The following is a 19,646-nucleotide window of genomic DNA, read 5'->3' as shown; positions in this document are numbered from 1 at the left end:
CCCCTAGGTATGTCATGCCCTAAGAATAGCCACTATGAGCTGTGTGGACCTCAGTGTCCTGCTGTGTGCCTTGGACTGTCCTCTCCAGCAAACTGTAGTGGAGGTTGTGAGGAGGGCTGCCAGTGTGACCATGGCTACGTCCTGAGTGATGGCCAGTGTGTGCTGGTTTCTGACTGTGGCTGCATGCATGAGGGACAGTATCACCCTGCTGGCCACTTCTACTCAGAGAAAAGCTGCCAAAAGTGTAACTGTGAAAGAGGAGAAGTGACCTGCAGCCCCATGGAAAGCTGTTCAGTAAAGGATGGCCTTGGCTTGCAGTATGGTGTTTGCCAAGTGTTGGCTGGCTTTGGCTACATCACTTTTGATGGCATTATACTGCCTCACCACGGAGCTTGTACCTATTTATTGTCAGCCCTCTCCTCTAACGTCATGCATGACTATACTCTGCTACTTAGCTTTAAAAAGGACAGGAATGGCATTTTCACAATCGGCAAACTAGAATTTCGTTTGCTTTCACTGGAAGTGTCCATTGACCCTGAAACTGTATGGAAAATACAAGTAAGTTCTGCAATCTGTATTAATTTGTGTTTTAAAGATAAGTTTCATAAGATCTTTGCAGCCTTAACTGTTGTCTGTGCTTTCAGGTAAACAGAGAAGAACGCAGCGTACCTTTTGACAATGGAGAACTTAAAGCATACCACGTTGGCAACAGACTGATTATTATCACACTATCCGGGGTGGGAATTGACTTGTCCTCTACCCAATACCTCAGGTTAACTGTACCGCAGGTATATGACCGCATAGCTTCGGGCCTCTGTGGGAACTTCAATGGGGACAGGTATGATGACAAGAAACTGAGAAGTGGTCATCTTACCAAAAGCTTTGCAGAGCTCCTGCTGAGCTGGGCAGAAGTAGCTCCTGGACAGCACTGCACTGATACTTGTGGGAGAGAGTGTGTTGAGTGCAGCCCGTCCCCACATGACAGCATGATCTGTGATGTCCTGTTGATCAGTAGTATTGAATTCAACCATTGCTGGAACAGTGGTGTGGAGCGCGATATTTATGCACATATGTGCATCAGGGCAGTTTGTGCTGGGGCAGGGCACATGGCCGCATGTCTAGCACTGGAAGCGTATTCTACAGCCTGCCAGGCTAAAGGAATACCAGTAGGACCATGGAGAGAGAACACGCCTTGTGGTAAATGAATCATTTTGATCACAGTTTAAATGAAGAGTATATGATCCACTCTAAATTATTTGTATGTCCTACCACCAGCTCTCAAGTGTCCTGACCGCAGCAGCCCAAGTGAGTGTGTTGACTCCAGCTCCAACTCATGCCCTGCTCTGCTCCAGCCTGCTTATTCATCAACTCGCTGTTCAGAAGGCTGCCAGTGCCACAATGGAAATGTTTATGATGGGGGCGAGTGCGTACCTTACAGTCAGTGTGGATGTGTACTTCATGATATATATATCAAGGTAAATATAGAAGCTTAATACAGACAGTAACTATGTACATTCTCAAGGGAATGTTATGTGTAATCAAAACTCACATGGAGTATTTCAAAGCAATTGCAGACTTTTTTTTTTTTTTTTTTTCTCTTCTCCTCTTTTTAGATGGATGAGCAACTGTACATTGAGGACTGCACCCAGATATGCTGGTGCCACCCTTTGAGTGGGGTGATTTGTGAGTATTCGAGCTGCAGTCCGGGACAGCAGTGTGACCTGAGGAATGGTTCCTGGGGCTGTCATGACAGACCAGAAGTTTGTGAGCTCAGGGACAGCCTCCAGGTCTCCACACTCAGTGGGCAGCAGCTGAGCTTGGAACCTCAGTTATCTTACAGTCTGATGTCCCTCTGTGATGAGGCAAGTGTGCAGTGGTTCAGCGTGATCTCTTACCATGGACCTTGTTATGGCAGCTCTTCCAGGCTTGTCACTGTGTTTCAAATCCTCCTGCATGGATCATCATTTGCCATACAGGATGGTACAGTGAAGGTATAACTCCACTAAGGATTTTGATGGTCACAAAGTGAAACATATAGTATATTGACATTTTAAAGTGTTTTGTCCAAACGAACTCACTGTTGCATCCCACAGGTGAATGGACATTTTGTGTCCCTCCCTCACATTTTGCCATCGGGCGTGTCCCTGTCATCTGGCGTGAACCAGGACAAGTCAGAGGTCATAGTGATCCTGAGGAAAGACGCTGGGATGGAGTCAGAGCTGGAGATAGAAATTGGTGTTACCATGGTGACAGTCAAGGTCCCTCTCTGGTACTCAGGCAAATTGTGTGGTCTTTGTGGAAACCTTAATGACCTCCACTCTCACAATTCAGTCAGGTCATGGGTTCTCCCAGACTTTCCTGGCTGGTAAGTGATATTCTCCACAACAAAAGTACTGTGTGTGCATTAACTAATTAGTGTATGTTTTAAAAATGAATTCAATAACGATGATAATAATGAAGATTAATATTTTCTCTTTTCACAGTGGCTTCACTGGATGATTGACTCTTTTATTGTCTTGAGTAATGTGTATTAAATACAAAAACAATTTAAACAACTTTGTGTCGTCTGTCTTTTAAACATGCCCTTCTCTTACATTTTACATAATAGTCACAGCCCTCTTATCAGTTTGGCCCATACACCCTTTTTTAAATAAGGTCATCTCTGGCCAGTGTTGATTTAGGTTCCAACAAAAAAAATGAGGTGCACGCCTTTATCTAATTCCACAATATGTGTACCGTAACTAAACCAGACTTACTGTTGCCCTGCCCAAGGGAAAACGACAAAATGAACACTAATTAAATATTTGAGGGTTTTTTAATCATTGTTGAAAAAATAAATTGAATGCAAACTTTGAGGACCAAGTTATGTTTACTTTCTATCACAAATATTGTTGCACGATCCACTATGTGTTGTTATTCTTGGATGACACCCAGAACCAACAGAAACCACCCGTTAGCCCAACAGCCACCCTACATAAATGTTAGTTTAGGAGTTGATCAATGATTTCACTGGGATTATCCACCCATTTTGCAAGCTTTACAAGGGACACTTATTTGACACTTGACACTTTTTTTTTTATAAGAATGAAGTGGCTTAAAGGACACAATATAAACATTGGCATAAATTGTGATTTGTGCACTATGGCTTACATGCTAGCAGTGTGATGCACAATAGGTGGTGTGTGACAGAGGCTTTTCTCTGATAACACAAATGACAGAAGATTATTTTTGAAAGTAAAGTGACATTTTTTTCAATGTCACTCAGTATGTAACATTATTTAGCAGTTGCTAAAATGTAATTGCATCACAGCTGATTTATTTCTACAGTGGAAATCTAAGAAAATGTATGTTCTTACTAGAAAACAGAATTTGGAAACTCGTATATTCTGTGATTTGAGATATCAGTATGATACAAATATTCTGTGGAGTGTCTGCTCAGACTCTTGGGTAACTTTGAAGATAAGTTGTGATCTTGGTCTTATCACATTCTTGCCTTGCCCAGTCTAAAATGGATAATATTTGGTTACACCAGAATATACAGTACATACTGCTGTGGGCAAATAATAAAAATGACCTATCTGCCTGGCGTTATACATCCGATGGCATTGGCATTTCTGCTGATTTAAAATAAATAATGAATAAACATGACTAAAAACTCTAATAGCATGATTACTGATATCCAGTTATAAGTCTTTTTCTGTGTTTTGTAAATTTTCCACTTAGGAGAAAAAGAATTTCTAAGGTTGTCTGGGTTGATAGAATTATTATTTTCCCTTAAATTGATTCAGAAGTAATGAAGTATTGACGCCAAACAATTATAATATTTGTATATTATTATATCAGAGAGTCTGTTTGTTCTTGCCATTACAATATTCAGTATTACCTATACATGCAATAGCTTATTTTCTACACTAATACAAATTATTTAGAAGCTTGTGCAGGGATTCTCGTTAAATACAATGACAGGGTGTGGGTGTCTCTAGGTGTGTTACTAAAGCAAAAGATGAATGATTCATCCCATACTGTACATGTAGTTAGTATTGGACTTCGCACCTATGTCAACATACAGCAGTGCCAAGTTCTACCTTAATTTGTTTTAGAGGAAGGGTATTGTCATACCTGTTGGGTGTTTTTGTACGTCGAAGTATATAAAAGGATGGAACTAAAAAAATTCATCATACTTATGCTTTTAAGCAGGTAAGCACTATTCATTCTGACATTATTTATGTTGACTGTTTTATCAAATTAATGCATTTATATTATTCAAATGTAAGTTTCAAATATTTCTGTAACTAAAATAAAGATTTCTGTCTTTCAGCCATGAGGACCGTGTTGCTGCTTTGTGCTCTGGGGGCTTTATTCAGCTGTAAGCTTTATTCATATTTTTCCATACTGATTTTTTTTAACTGTGGCAGGACCCACTTGAATGTTATTCATTTTCATTTCTGTGTGATAATCTGCTTCTTTTTTCCAATTAGTCATGACTTTGAGCAGTGTTAAATTGAACAAACACAGTAGCAGTGGGGAAAATTCTGAAATTCAGGAACATTTATTCTTTAATATCTATCAAAAACCCAGCCCACCATTAACAACTATTAAATCTGACTAATCGTAGCTTAGCTCAGTTAATCAATCACAGAAGTATTCCTCAAACCTAGGCTCAGAATTCCCCAGCAGGACATGTAGCCAAGTGATCGCTCAATTTGAAGCAATTTATTCAGGTGTCAACCCCATCAGTTGAGAGCATTGTTGTGCGGCCATACCAGGTGCTTGTGTGAAAGAAGCAGAATTTTAAACAGGTGAAAAATTTAAGAGTGCAGCGCATAAAGGATAGCCATCTAAACTGAAAATTTGCTTTTGTTGGGAATATCATTTACCTTCAGCTGCTATTGAGTTGGAACTATTATACTGAATGGGTGAAACAGGAGTGTAATCTAAATCCCCCAGGCCCTGACTGAGCCCAGAAAATGTTCTTTTCACAGCAAAGGCACAGATATTGATAATACTTCCATTATGCAATTATATTGTCTGCGCAAGTGACTTATTGAGTGCTGCTGAGAAGCAGTCAAGTGACTATTCCTCAGTCTAAATCTCTCATAATGGTTATCAAGGAAAAAAGCAATCCATCCATTATAGACTAGCATTCATCCCTGCTTTTTAACTTTGAAATGAAGGTATTTTTCAGTCACATTCCCTTTGGTGTCATATTCTTTCTTTGTACTATATATGCGATCCAAGAAGTCTCATGCCAAGTTTTGTATTGCTACTCTGTGAGTCCTTTGATTGCCTTGGCACAAATAGTCTCATTCATTTGTCTCATTTGTTTCTTGCTCTTCCCCCCTCTGTCAGGTCCATCTAGCGCTGGATGGGCAGGGAGAGAGTTTGCCCTGTCATTCATGCAGAATTATGCTCAAAAATACGATAGTCCTCGCTTTCAATTATACATCACTGCTGTTCAGGCCAATGCTAAAGTGACAGTGCAAGTGCCTCCCTTAAACTTCAAGCAGGAGAAAACTCTAAATGCCGGAGAAAGGGTCACCATCAGTCTCCCCACTAGTGTTGAGATATACGACAGCAATAAGTCTCCCAACACGGTGCGCATTGAAGCCTCAGCAGATGTGACTGTAACCTCCTTCAACTACAAGCTGTACACAGCAGACACCTCTGTGGTGTATCCCACCACTGAATGGGGTACAGAATATTTCATTTTTACACCTGCTGGATCCCCCTTGGGCACCTATAAAGAGTTCTCTGTGACAAATGGAAAAGAGAGCAACAAAGTGGAGATTTTCCCACGGGGCTCAATCAAGTTTGAGGGTCGTGTCTATGAGAGTGGGAGCCAAATGGTAATAGATCTCCAGCCATATGAGAGTGTCCAGCTCCAGAGCACGGATGACCTTTCTGGCACCAGAGTTGCTTCCCGGCACCCTGTTGCTGTTGTCACGGGTCACACTTGCACCTGGCTCTTCTCGAAATGTAATCATGTTTATGAGCAGCTGCTGCCAGTGAGCAGGTGGGGATCCAGCTTCATCGTGCCTCCCCTGAGCTTCCAGAGTAGATATGACAGTGTCTACCTCCAGGCCTCCCAACCCACCCAAGTCACTGTCCAATTTGACAACCGAAAAGATGCTTTGAGTTTGACCAGGGGCCAGGTAATGGAGATCCGCTACCACAATCCTGACACACTCTCCATTCAGGCCGATCATGGCATCCAGGTCCTCATGCTCTTCAACGGTGTCCAACAGAGCTTGTTAAACTGCTACGACCCTTTCTTAATGACCATCCTGCCTACAGACCGCTTCTGCTCCTCTTACTCGCTAGAGGCTCTGGAGGGCTTTGACAACCAAGCCCTGATTGTGACTCCAACCAGTGCGATGGCAGAGCTGCGTATTGATGGTACAAACCTGCCCCATAATGTCCAGTGGAAAAAGGTTGCAGGGACAGATTTCTCTTGGGCGCAGATGTCCTACACACAAACCCCTGGCAGCAATAGACGCACTGTGTCCAGCTCTGGTTCCCACTTTGCTCTTTACAGTTTTGGAGTCAGCCAGATGAATGGTTATGGTGCTCCAGGGCAATGTATACAGCCAGGTAAGGTCCACATATCATAGCTGAGACCCACCTCAAAAAATACAAAATCTCTTTCAGCAGATATTGTTATGATATAGAGTATATTGACTAGAGAGTTAAAATATTTTACATTACACATAAATGAACTGTGATGATGTGTGCATTAATTGTATATTCTTTACTGTCGTCCAGGAAGTGGATCTTTGTCTTGCAGCAGTATCACCTGCAGTGCCAATGAGGTGTGTGAAATGAAGGGTGGGTATCCCTCCTGTGTCCCCAAGCTAGTGGAAGGCAAGCCTGGTACCTGCTGGGCCATGGGAGATCCCCACTACCGTACCTTTGACGGGCGACACTATGACTTCATGGGTACCTGCACATACGTCATTGCTAAAAACTGTGGAAAGGATGATAATCTCCCGGCCTTTGAGGTCCTCGCCCAAAATGAGAACAGAGGAAGCCTCAGGGTTTCGTATGTCGCCCTGGTCATAGTGAAGGTGTATGGCGTCACCATCACAGTGGTTAAGTCTGAGACGGGTCGTGTGAGGGTAAGGCTTCCCTTTTCTGTTAGTAAAATATTGTTATTCTTTCAAATATTCATATTTTAAATAGTATCCTGACTTCAATTTATTATGAATATTTGTTTTAATTATTTCTTTGTGTTACACATTAAAATGCATACATTTAAATGAATAAATGATGACTGTAGTGTAACATCTTCATAACATATTTTCTATTTTCTTTTGTGCAGATTGACAACAGTCTGTGGAGTTTGCCAGTAAACTTGAACAACAACAAACTGACCATGTTTCAGAGTGGTCGCTCTGTGGTCATTGTGACGGATTTTGGTCTGACTGTCCGTTATGACTGGGAACACTATCTAGTGGTCAGTCTGTCCAACATTTACGCTGGTAAGACTTGTGGTCTCTGTGGCAACTTCAATGGCAACCCCAATGATGATTTCACCATACCGTCCGGCACCCAGGCAGGTGAGGCTGTGGCCTTTGGGAGCAGCTGGAAGGTACCAGGGCTAGTGAACGATGCCCTGTGCAGACATGACTGTGTGGGTGGGTGTGAGCGCTGTGAGCACAGCCTGATGAAGATGTGGGAGGGTGACTTGTTTTGTGGGCTCATCACACTTATAATAAATGGGCCATTCAGCAAATGTCATGCCGTCATTGACCCACAAGTATACCTGGAGAACTGTAAATATGATGTATGTATGGGAGGCGGCCTTCGACATTTCCTCTGCAGGGCACTGGAGGCCTACACTGAAGCCTGCCAGAATGCTGGGATCCAGGTCCAAGATTGGAGGAAGATGGCACAATGCCGTAAGTAATGACAACTTAATCAGAATTAGCTTTGTTGTCCAAGTATGTGTACACATACAAGGACAATAACAATATACAATGTCAATATACAAGTCAAGTGTTCTGTAGATTGTAAACAAATACAAATAGTGCGAAGGAATAAATATTCAACAGGTAAAGTACTACAATTACTTTATATACATGAAGTGGGTGGTCATACTTGTCTATATACAGTATATAGAATGTGCAGGATTTATAGATGGATGATACATACATGTTAAAGCACAGTGTGTATTTAAAACTCTAAATATATAATTTATAATTAAATCTAAATGAATCAATCACTCAGATGAACCTACTGTTTTTTCTTGTTTGTTGCTCCTAGTATTTATAACAATATTCTTTCTTCTCCCTAAAGCTGCTAAATGTCCAGCTAACAGCTACTATGAGCTCTGTGGCAATGCCTGCCCTGCCACTTGTTCTGACCCTAATGCTCCCTCCAAATGCAAACGCCCCTGTGTGCAGACCTGCACCTGTAACGCAGGCTTTTTTTTGAGCGGAGGTCAGTGTGTGCCTGCTGCTCAGTGTGGTTGTACCTACGAGGGTCGATACATCCCTGCTGGTGAGTCATTCTGGGCCGACCAGGGCTGTCAGCGATGGTGTACTTGCCTTGCTGGAAGCAGACGCGTGGAGTGCAAGGATAAAGGCTGTGGAACAGGGCAGCAGTGCCAGGTGGTAGATGGCATAAGAAAGTGCCAAGCAGTTTCCCACAGCACCTGCCAGGCCACAGGTGACCCCCACTATGTGACCTTTGACAAGAGGAAGTTTGACTTCCAGGGCACCTGTGTGTATCAATTGGTTGCACTCTGCTCAAAGAACCCAGAGTTGGTGCCCTTTGAAGTGCTGGTGCAGAATGATCACCGGGGCAGCAAAGTGGTTTCATACACCAAGTTAGTGGAGATCAAGGTGTACTCCTACAGCATTGTCATTACGAAGACACACAAGGGCCTGATTATAGTAAGAACTACATAATGTTTAGTATATGAACAGCTGAATCTTTCCTGTGAACTACTTTAATATTCTGTCTCTGTACATAATTGTACAATTGTGTGTTCTTTCCTAGGTCAATAATGAGTTGGTCAACCTGCCTGTCACCCTGGATGGAGGACAGGTATCTGTGTATCAGAGCGGCTGGTATGCTGTGGTCACCACAAACTTTGGCCTCAAAGTCTCCTTCAACTGGGAAAGCGCTGTGTTTGTAACACTGTCAAGCAACTACATGGGAGCCGTTTGTGGCCTCTGTGGCAACTATGACGGCAAACCCCAGGATGACCTGATTCCAAAGAACGGAGGCAAACCTGTCTCGCCTGCAGATTTCGGTGCCAGCTGGCGGGTGGCCGAGATCCCAGGTTGCGTCGAAGGCTGTAAAGGGTTGTGTCCTGATTGTGACATTACCCAGAAGGTTTTATATGAAAAAGAAGATTTCTGCGGTTTGTTGAGAGACCCCAAAGGGCCGTTCCGTGACTGCCATACCATGGTGAACCCAGCTGGCTACTTTGAAGACTGTGTTTATGATGTATGCCTGTATATGGGCAGAAAGGATGTGCTGTGTCAGGCTATTACATCATACGCATCTGCTTGCCAAGCTGTGGGGGCCAAGGTGTACAGCTGGAGAACCAGTCAGTTCTGTGGTGAGAAATGCATTTATTTTAATAAAATAATTTACATAAAGGCAAAGTGAGCATTATTTACTTTAGCAGTGTAGTATAACAATATTGGAAAAATTAAATGGCACAATAAACTTCTTTAGTTTCTTTACTGTTCTATGAGTCTAGTCTTTGTTTCTCTGTATACTTCAATGTGTGTTTCTTCCTTTTCTGGGATTTTATGTCGCTTTGTAATCACTGCCTTCATTTGTAATCTGTACTCTAAATTTAAATCTAGTAAATAAAAAAACATTGTCTTTTATGTGTCCCTTGTGTACAGCGGTGAAATGTCCAGTCCACAGCCACTATGAAGTTTGCGCAACTTCCTGTCCTTCCTCTTGCCAGAGTCTGGGCCCTCCTCAAGGTTGCCAAGCTCAGTGTGAGGAGGGCTGTTCCTGCGATGAGGGGTACATCCTCAGTGGAAATCTCTGTGTTCCCTTCTCACAGTGCGGCTGCGTCTACAAAGACCGCTACTACCCAATCGGCCAAGTGTTTTATCCCAATGAGCAGTGTCAGGAGGAGTGCAAGTGCACACAAGATGGAGAGGTAATGGATGCTAAAGTGGACAATTAATACAAATAATAATTTGATACTGATCATTGGGAAATTCATATGTTGGATTTTTATAACACTTCTCTTGTTTCTCAACTGTTTTTCTCAGGTTGCATGCAAGAAGTTCACATGTGGCCCTAATGAGAAGTGTAAAATAGAGAATGGCATCCAAAAATGTCACCCTGTTGGTAAGGGTGTGTGCCATGCCTCTGGTGACCCCCATTACCGCTCTTTTGATGGGCTAACATTTGATTTCCAGGGCACCTGCACCTACACACTCTCTAAGAGCTGTGAGCTAGAAGGCACCCACCTTGTGGCCTTCTCTGTTCAGGTGGAGAACGTTCAGTGGAACCAGATGATGAACAACAAAGTGGTGTCTGTCACCAAGCTGGTTGCTGTGGAGGTCTACGGCTTCACTCTTATCATGAGGAACAACATGTTTGGAGTCCTGGTGAGCAACGACACCTGGTCTTTATTTGGACCGAGCTCCATATTTGGAATACAGTGACATTTTTATTGCTTGTATCATGTAGTGGCAGATGATAGAAATGGCTGAGAGATGTAAAACTAGCTTGACAAATATATTTTTAACATTCTTATCATCAGTAGCTTTTCTTTAAATAAGACTTGTCTTTCTTTTAGGTAAATGGAGTGTTTAACTACCTTCCTCTGAATCTTAATGATGGAGCAGTACAGGTCTATCAAGAAGGCATGCATTATTTTATTGCAACAAATTTCGGACTGCTTGTCAGTTATGACCTGGTCTATCATGTGACAGTCACAGTACCTGGTAATTACCGTGATAAGGTCTGTGGCCTGTGTGGAAACTTTAACGGCAACCAAAAAGATGACTTTCAAATGCCCAACCGTCAGCTCACCAACAACGTGAATGTGTTTGGAAAATCATGGAAGGTCACCATCCCTAATGTGGTGTGTGAAAATGGATGTGAAGGGGATTACTGTCCTAACTGTGACCAAGCTCGCAAGGCTGTGTTTTCAAAGTCCACTTACTGTGGTCTTGTTACAGCACCCACAGGTCCTTTTGCAGTCTGCCATAGTAAACTGAACCCACAGCCGTACTTTGATGACTGTGTGTTTGATGTATGTGCTTCTAATGGCGATGGAAAGGTGCTGTGTAACAGCATAGCAGCCTATGCCTTCAACTGTCACATGGCAGGAGTGAACCTCATAAACTGGAGGACGGCTTCATTCTGTCGTAAGTGACAAAAAGAAATTCACTTTTTTGTTTTTCTTTCAAATCAACCTCTAATTCTCGTCTGCTGTACTGTATGTAACCATTTATTTAATATAAAAACAGGCTCTTCTCTCATACATGTTTTCCCTGTCTTGGAATGGTTTATTGCAGCCATGAAATGTCCAGCCAACAGTCACTATGAGGTGTGTGCAGATGCCTGCTCTGCATCCTGCCCAGGCCTCACAGAGATTGTCCAGTGCTCCACCAACTGTACAGAAGGCTGCGAATGTGATACTGGCTTCTTATTCAATGGACAGACATGTATTCAAGATACTGAGTGTGGCTGCTATGAGAATGGAAGAACTTACAAGGTACAATTCAACAACTCTGTCTGTAAAAAAAGCCATTCCATATACAGTAATGTACAAACGATGGTTTTTTAGTGTCAAAATGGCTTAAGCAAATACCCATAGCAACCTTTATGCTGACATGGCAATAAAGTTGCCTTTGCTTTTTCCATAGTGGTGGACATTAGCAAGTTTGATCTTACATATGTGCACTGAGGATTTCTCCTGATACTTAATTAGCAGATTGTCTGAATTTGTGGGTTTTTTTTTTTTTGATAAGATGGAATAAGAATGAAATAATATGGACTCCTCTTTTAGCCTGTCATTTCTTCCATGCACTATTTTCTCTTGTACAATTAACCTGCTCTATGTCCCCAGCCTGGTGAATTGGTGTATGAGGAAGACTGTAACACAAAGTGCACCTGTAATCCAGCAACAGGCCTTGTCTGTGAAAAGCATTCCTGCCCTCAAAGCACAAAATGCCTGGTCATGAAAGGAATCAGGGCATGCTACAACACAGGCAAGACACAAATACTATATATTTGTAGTAACACATTTGAACTATATTTAACTTACCGAAGTAAATACAGAAACAAATACTCTCATAAATGTACAGTACATTTTAAATTAGTTTTGAGTTAAACTGCAATTTTCCTTTTCATTTCCCTTTGTTTATCTTGTGTAGATCCCTGCAAAGATGCCAAGTGTCGGGTCAAGGAGAAGTGCCATGTCGAGAAGGGTGAAGCTCTGTGTGTCCCCGAGTACACAGGAATATGCTGGGCCTGGGGTGACCCCCACTACCACACATTTGATGGTTACAACTATGACTTCCAGGGCACCTGCAAGTATGTCATCTCCAAGACCTGTGGAAATCTGGATGGCCTAGTGCCATTTTCAGTCACTGAGAAGAATGATAACCGGGGAAACACAGTAGTTTCTTACGTCAGGGACGTAGATGTGTCTGTATATGGATACACCATCACCATCCGCAAGAACCAAATTGGTCGAGTCACGGTAAGATTTTAGTTTCTTGTCTGATGTGTTTGACCTGTAGTATTTCAGTGTGTACATATAGTTCTGATCCATTCCCTTCAGGTGGACGGGGAGCTGTTAAATCTTCCTGTGCGACTGGGTGACGGTGAGGTGTCAGTGTTTCAGCTTGGTTACACTGCAGTGGTGCAGACAAACTTTGGCCTGGTTGTCTCCTACGACTGGAACTGGGTGCTTGTCATCAAGCTGCCCAGCAGCTACTACGGCAGTGTCTGTGGTCTGTGTGGCAATTTCAACGGTAACAACCTTGATGAGCTCCAGAATCCAGCCGGCATAGCTGTCTCCTCAGTGATAGAGTGGGGCAAGAGCTGGCAAACGCCTGACCAGGACAAGGACCATCCTTGCTGGGACACGTGTCAGAAAAACTGTCCTACCTGTGATGGTAACCTGCTTAAGCTCTATAACACTGAGGCTTCCTGCGGGGCCCTTGCAGCCAAGACCAACAGTGAGTTCCAGAAATGTCATGGAAAATTGGACCCGCAGGCCTTCATGAACAGCTGTGTGTATGATATGTGTTTTAATATGGGAGACAAAAAGATGCTGTGCCAGGCATTGGCCTCCTACAGTAAACAGTGTCGTGAGGAAGGAATAATAATCAAGGACTGGAGGGAAAAGTTTGGCTGCCGTGAGTATTTAAGAGAAACTCATTTTCTCATTTTAGTCAAAGATTTCAATCAAATGTTTGAGTTTTTCTTTTTTGGTTAATGTCTTTTAAATTAAATTTATATCCAGCAATGAACTGTCAGCGTTACAGCCACTATGAAAACTGTGCCAGCCCATGCCAGCCATCCTGCCCATTCCCTGAGCAAAAGCAGACTTGCAACGGTGCCTGTGTGGAGACCTGTGTGTGTGATACGGGTTACGTCCTCAGTGCTGGTGTCTGTGTGCCTGCTAAAATGTGTGGTTGCTCCTATCAGGGCCGCTACTACAAGCCAGGCCAGAACTTCTGGGCTGATGAGGCTTGCGGTCGCCTATGCGAGTGTGATACAAGCTTGGGCATGGTGATATGCCGTGAGGCGTCCTGCTCTGCCAAGGAAAGGTGCACCGTAGTGGATGGAGAGCGTGGCTGCAGACCTATCAGTCACGCCACATGCACAGCCTCAGGTGACCCTCACTACCGGACTTTTGATGGCCACAGGTATGACTTCCAGGGCACATGTGTATATCAGCTGGTGGGACTGTGCTCTCAGCTGCCTGGGCTAGTGCCTTTCAAGGTGACTGTGCAGAATGACAACCGGGGAAGCAAGGCCGTGTCCTACACAAGGACTGTCACATTTTCCATATATGGTATCACCCTCACCATCAGCAGAGAATACCCCTACAAGGTCCTGGTAAGTATGGATGTGGAAGTATGTATAATGTGAAGCATATGGGTGATTTGATAAAAGATTCAATAAGTAATCTGACACTTGTTTTCATGTGGACTTTTGGAGAGAAAGGAAATGGGACAGAGTATGTAGTTACAGTATTAAAATTAAAAACAGCACAGATACTCTCAGCCTCATTCAAATGAGTGGATGATAATGCCTTCTGTCATTGTGCTAATTCTGACATCCCTCATGCTCTTCTGTATATATATTTAATTGCATATTAAAATTTTGATCCAGGCAGACTTAATTAAACTAAGATTTAACTGCACATTAGAATGGATTAGCAAGGACGGCAGAATTATTAAAACTATAATCTCCTAAAAATATTCCTTTCTCTCTCCCTCGTTTTCTGCTCTTCAGCTCAATGGGCAGCTTGCTTCGTTACCACTGGATTACAATAATGAGCTGGTCGTGTTTCTCAGCGGCTGGACAGCTGTTGTGGAGACAGTTGCTGGTATCACCATGACCTTTGACTGGTGGAGCACAGTGAGCGTTACTCTGCCCAGCAACTACCAGAGCGCAGTCTGCGGCCTGTGTGGCAACTACAATGGAAAAGCTCAGGATGACCTGACCATGCCGAACGGCCAGACCGCCAATAATGGAGCCAAGCTGGGGGAGAGCTGGCAGGTGGCCCTTGTACCAGGCTGTTCATCAGTCTGTCAGGGGGCATGGTGCCAGGCCTGTTCAGACTCCCAGAGGAAAGAGTACCAAGCCCAGAAGTACTGTGGTATTATCGCTGACAAGGCAGGGCCTTTCAGAGATTGTCACAGCCGTGTGGACCCTGCTCCTTACCTGGAGGACTGTGTGTATGATGCCTGCCATTATCATGGTCACCATGGGTCAGTCTGTGATGCTGTGAGAGTCTATGTCTCTGCCTGTCAGAGCCAAGGAATCACCATCCACCCCTGGAGAACAGATACCTTCTGTCGTGAGTTTGAGATTGTGTTTTCATTTTTTTTTAATTATTTTTTGTTTTCATACTTAAAATCTCTTATTTAAAAACATCTCTTTCATCTTTGACCCTGTTCCTCTCCCCCACTTCTCATCCTATACCACAGCAATGGTGTGTCCAGCTAACAGCCACTATACCCTGTGTGCCACGGGTTGCCCAGCCACTTGTGCCAGCTTAACTTCCCTTGCCACCTGCCGCAGGTCCTGTACAGAAGCCTGCGAGTGTGATGAAGGCTACCTACTGAGTGGGGATACCTGCGTGCCTGTGAGAGACTGTGGCTGCTCCTACAATGGTCGCTACTACAAGAAAGGAGACGTCCTATACCCTGAAACCGAGTGTGTGGAGCAATGCATCTGTGGGGAGAATGGTGCGGTGTCTTGCCAAAAGGCCAAGTGCCGTCCAGGGGAGACCTGTAAGATTGTAAACGGAGTGAAAGGCTGCCACCCTGAGGGGCAAGGCAAGTGTGTGGCTTCTGGTGACCCTCATTACATTTCCTTTGATGGACGGAGGTTTGATTTTCAGGGTACATGTGTCTATGTGTTGGCCAAGGTTTGTGATGATGACAAAGGCTATCTGACGTCATTCACTGTAACTCAGGGGAATGAGAAGTATGGAAATGGAAAAGTGGCTGTTACCAAGTCGATTGCAGTCGTGGTCTATGGATACGTCATTTACATCCAGCAGGGAATGCCATGGAAAGTCATTGTGAGTTCAACAGCTTCATCCAAAACATGTGTGGTTATATTTGTGCATGTTTATTTATTTCCTCACAAAAATGTCTCACAATGATTCGGTTCTCCTTCCTCCTCTGTCCAGGTGGATGATGAACTTCTAAACCTTCCTCTCTCCCTGGACAATGGGCGTCTCAGAGTCACCCAGGAAGGTCACAACATAATTGTCCGGACAGACTTTGGACTGACAGTCCTGTATGACACTGTCTATTATGTTGAGGTGATCGTGCCTTCTACATACCAGGGTAAGATGTGTGGACTTTGTGGCAACTACAACAAGATTGGTGATGATGACTTCAGACTTCCCGGTGGCAGACAAACAAATAACGATGATGACTTTGGCAAGGCATGGGTGGTGGACCTGCCTGGGCATGTGTGTGAGGGCTGTGGAGGCCAGTGTCCAGTATGTGACCAGGCCAAGGCCACCTTGTACAGAAAACCAGACTCCTGTGGCATCATGAGTGCACCTAACGGACCTTTCAAATCCTGCCACAGTATAATTGACCCAGCAGCATATGTGTCTCACTGCGTGTTTGATGTTTGTGCTATGGGTGGCAACAAAGATACTCTGTGTAACAGTGTCCAGGCCTATGCTTTGGCCTGCCAGAGTGCAGGAGTGCAAATACAGCCATGGAGGAGCAGCTCTTTCTGCCGTAAGTTACACACAACAGTGGTTTAGTTGAAGAATTGTCCATGTTTTTAATGTTTTATATTTCAGGTGCACATACAAAGTCTTACAAATGTCTTCTTCTCTTGTAGCTGCTTCCTGCCCTGAGCACAGTCACTATGAGGTGTGTGCCGACACCTGTGGTGGGACCTGTGCCAGCTTCATTTACCCATTTGCTTGTTCTGAAAGCTGTTTTGAAGGATGCCAATGTGATGCCGGCTTTGTTTTTGATGGCATCCAGTGTGTTTCCTTGGACAACTGTGGGTGTGTGCACAATGGCAGATATCTGACGGTAAAACTATACTGAGATTTTTAATTTGTTGCCATACATAGTAACTGTGATACAATTGAAAGGTAGTCATATAAAAGTCATATAGTTAGCATTCAAAAAAGGACTAATGCTGTCTACTGTCTCTTTCATGTAAGAGCATTTACTCATGTAAAACATTCTATTCACAGACCTGGATGAATGATTTAACGTTATACACGATGTATGTTTCCAGGTGGGCCAAGCGGTGGTGGACAAAGAATGTAAGTCCAAGTGCATGTGCCAGGCTTCTGGGCTGGTGAAGTGTGAAAAGCTGGCCTGCGCCAGTGGAGAGGTTTGTAGCGTAAGAGATGGGGTCAGAGGTTGCCAAGTCAAACAGGGCCACTGCAGTCTCAGCCAAGTTGGCCACCTCACCTCCTTTGATGGCATGTCTGGAGCGATAGGAGCTCAAGGGGCATTTGAAGTGGCTTCTCTGTGTGACGAGACCACTAAGCTGTGGTTCCGTGTGGTTGTGGACGTCAGGGTCTGCAGCAAAGGTGTATCTGCTGCTGTCGCCACTGTGTATGTGTTCTTCAAGGAAACCACCATCACAATCAACAGCCAACACATGACCTGGGTGAGAAGAGCCAGGAGTGATGAAGAATAGTTAAATGTTTAACCATGAAAGTAATCATTTTGATCTCAAATGATTTTGTCTTTCCTCTTCTTTCCCCTTCTTCATGTCATCCAGGTAAATGGCAGGAAGGTGTCTCTTCCCAGCAAAGTGACGAATGATCTGTCTGTCCAAATCACAGAGAGGACTGTGATCATCGACAGGGCATCTGCTGTGCGGGTCACCTACTCAATTTCACAGGAGGTCACGGTCATTATTGACAGTAGCCTGTCCGGTAAAATGTGTGGTGCCTGTGGCAACTACAATGATGACTCCAAAGATGATATGAGGACTGCAGATGGGAAAATCACCAGTGATGTGACTGTGGTTGTTGGCTCCTGGATCGCTGGGGACTTTTCTAGGTGGTGAGTATTTGAAAGGCCTACTGTAACGTTTCTTCTGTATAAATGTCATGGGCAAAGATACATTGCTACATTTAATGCAATGATAATGATAGTCCTCTTCTTCAATACAAGCTCTCATCACATTGTCCTCCCAATGTTAACTTTAATTGTTTTAATAACATAACAACTTTGCCTTCTCATCTACGCTTTTAACCTTCAGTTCTAGTTAGAGCGGAAGTTTTAATCTTGAACTCTATCTTGCCCTTTATTATGCAAACTGCAACCTTAATTTGACCACTGAAATAATCAAGTACAGATCAGCGAGAGATGGGGACGGTGTTATGACCATTCAACCGCTTATTCTCTTAACAGCAAGAACTAAACAAGGACTCCACAGAGCCCTTTTTAAAGGAATGAGAGTGTGGTTTTTAATTGCATTTGGTCCAATTTAATTAAGAAATGCCAGAGAATCCCCTATGGTAATTACTGATTAAAAAGCAGGTGAGGCTGACAGGCATGGCCATCAAAAGCTACCAAGCTTGCAATCCAATCACTGCTTGTCATCCAAGGACACTTAAGACTCATCTGGGTGCAATATTAATTTGAGCCCTCATTTTTAGTTCTGTGTTCTAGCCTTAAGTCAATCCCTTAGAGAATTGACTTTTGTGTATCCCCCTTCCTCTCTTCATTCAATGTAGTTGTCTTTTTGTGGGCATTTTCTCCTCATCACAACCTAAACAACACAAAAAATACCCCTGAGAATCACTGCTGTTCCTGAGTGTTTGCATATGCCTTTTTAAAAATACAATTTACAGAAGTGTTGCTTGTAATCTCTGTTGTGCCTGAGTGAACATGACTTTACTTTGCTCCAGTGCCCTTTGACTGCAATTTTTCATTTTCATTTCAGTGGCCTGTAGAGATGTTGGTTCTGCGGTGATAGAGAGCATCTGCTATACAGGTAAAAACTGAAGTTGTTGGCTCTCAAATGAAACAGCTTTACAATGTGGCTTACACCCCTGCTTTTTACCCCCATTAAACAGGATGAAGACAAATGTGAAGTCGTTAGGCTAAAGTTACTTGTTTACAGCCTGTCTTATTCATCATACTTCAGTACTTCCTCTTGATTCACGAGATGGTTTTGGTTGTTTACTGGCGGTCTGGTCCTCTATTGTTCACTTTGGAGCAGTAGAAAAATCTAGCTCATTCTTGACCAACATCGCCATCTAGTGGAGGAGGAAAGTATCTCTTTTCCCCAAAACAACCAGGAGTAACTCGATTGATACCTGTCTTATTATACTGTACTTTCCTAGGTTTAAAAATGTGTTTTACAAATGTGTTCTCCTTACTTTTCTGACCAATAAATACTTTTTGCATCACACTGTGTGATTGTTATTTGTGATTCCCAAAGAATTTACTGTTTGCTTCTACAAAACCTGTAGAAGAAACACCTTGGTGTTTCTGTATGCCAGTCTAAATAATTTTTTTAAATACATGACTCTTAAATGGGTGATGTGTGTGCAGCTTCTGCTGCATCCTTCACAGCTGGTGACAGAAGAAATCCTGTGTAAATTTGATTTTTTAATAAGAAAGCTATCTGCACTAAAGATCCTTGGTGTAGGAGGGGGAAAAGAAAGCAGTACAATAACAAAATTCCACAAATATCTGCAGCTAACTAACCATGACAGTAGATAGATAACATCCTGGATGGTAGAGTCTGAATTTTACAGCCTGCTGCCATCAAAGCTCAGTCCACCCAGCTCTGTATTTGCTACTAGTGAAGGGGACAATCTGGCAGTTTGGTGTGGGAGAGACCTTGGGAAGACAAGTTTTCATATACCTGAGAGAAAACTATATCTCACTGACTGACTGCACCGGCCATGAAAGCGCACTAGTGTTTATGCCTTAACTTGACTGCGCTTAGCCACACCCCAAAGC

General features: G+C 43.4%; 1 protein-coding gene across 1 annotated transcript in view; it reads left to right on the top strand.

The window, feature by feature from the left end:
* LOC122881480 (IgGFc-binding protein) overlaps positions 1 to 19,087 on the top strand; it is a 35,350-nt gene extending 16,263 nt beyond the window's left edge. The window contains exons 23-49 of the mRNA XM_044207729.1: positions 8 to 558; positions 645 to 1,197; positions 1,276 to 1,475; positions 1,614 to 1,991; positions 2,094 to 2,361; positions 4,319 to 4,366; positions 5,350 to 6,591; positions 6,763 to 7,115; positions 7,319 to 7,898; positions 8,296 to 8,894; positions 9,001 to 9,568; positions 9,864 to 10,129; positions 10,245 to 10,586; positions 10,778 to 11,351; positions 11,502 to 11,701; positions 12,056 to 12,197; positions 12,363 to 12,691; positions 12,773 to 13,352; positions 13,460 to 14,058; positions 14,458 to 15,025; positions 15,156 to 15,754; positions 15,866 to 16,433; positions 16,540 to 16,739; positions 16,951 to 17,331; positions 17,446 to 17,732; positions 18,619 to 18,669; positions 18,752 to 19,087. Coding sequence (XP_044063664.1) covers positions 8 to 558; positions 645 to 1,197; positions 1,276 to 1,475; positions 1,614 to 1,991; positions 2,094 to 2,361; positions 4,319 to 4,366; positions 5,350 to 6,591; positions 6,763 to 7,115; positions 7,319 to 7,898; positions 8,296 to 8,894; positions 9,001 to 9,568; positions 9,864 to 10,129; positions 10,245 to 10,586; positions 10,778 to 11,351; positions 11,502 to 11,701; positions 12,056 to 12,197; positions 12,363 to 12,691; positions 12,773 to 13,352; positions 13,460 to 14,058; positions 14,458 to 15,025; positions 15,156 to 15,754; positions 15,866 to 16,433; positions 16,540 to 16,739; positions 16,951 to 17,331; positions 17,446 to 17,732; positions 18,619 to 18,628 — 10,985 coding nt within the window. The 3' untranslated portion in view covers positions 18,629 to 18,669; positions 18,752 to 19,087. The remainder of the gene's footprint in view (positions 1 to 7; positions 559 to 644; positions 1,198 to 1,275; positions 1,476 to 1,613; positions 1,992 to 2,093; positions 2,362 to 4,318; positions 4,367 to 5,349; positions 6,592 to 6,762; positions 7,116 to 7,318; positions 7,899 to 8,295; positions 8,895 to 9,000; positions 9,569 to 9,863; positions 10,130 to 10,244; positions 10,587 to 10,777; positions 11,352 to 11,501; positions 11,702 to 12,055; positions 12,198 to 12,362; positions 12,692 to 12,772; positions 13,353 to 13,459; positions 14,059 to 14,457; positions 15,026 to 15,155; positions 15,755 to 15,865; positions 16,434 to 16,539; positions 16,740 to 16,950; positions 17,332 to 17,445; positions 17,733 to 18,618; positions 18,670 to 18,751) is intronic.
* Positions 19,088 to 19,646: the final 559 nt, after the last annotated feature.

The sequence above is a fragment of the Siniperca chuatsi genome, linkage group LG9, assembly GCF_020085105.1.
Source record: "Siniperca chuatsi isolate FFG_IHB_CAS linkage group LG9, ASM2008510v1, whole genome shotgun sequence".
Taxonomy (NCBI): Eukaryota; Metazoa; Chordata; class Actinopteri; order Centrarchiformes; family Sinipercidae; genus Siniperca; species Siniperca chuatsi.
The sequence above is the reverse complement of the archived record's forward strand: the minus strand, read 5'-3'. Positions and strand labels throughout refer to the sequence as shown.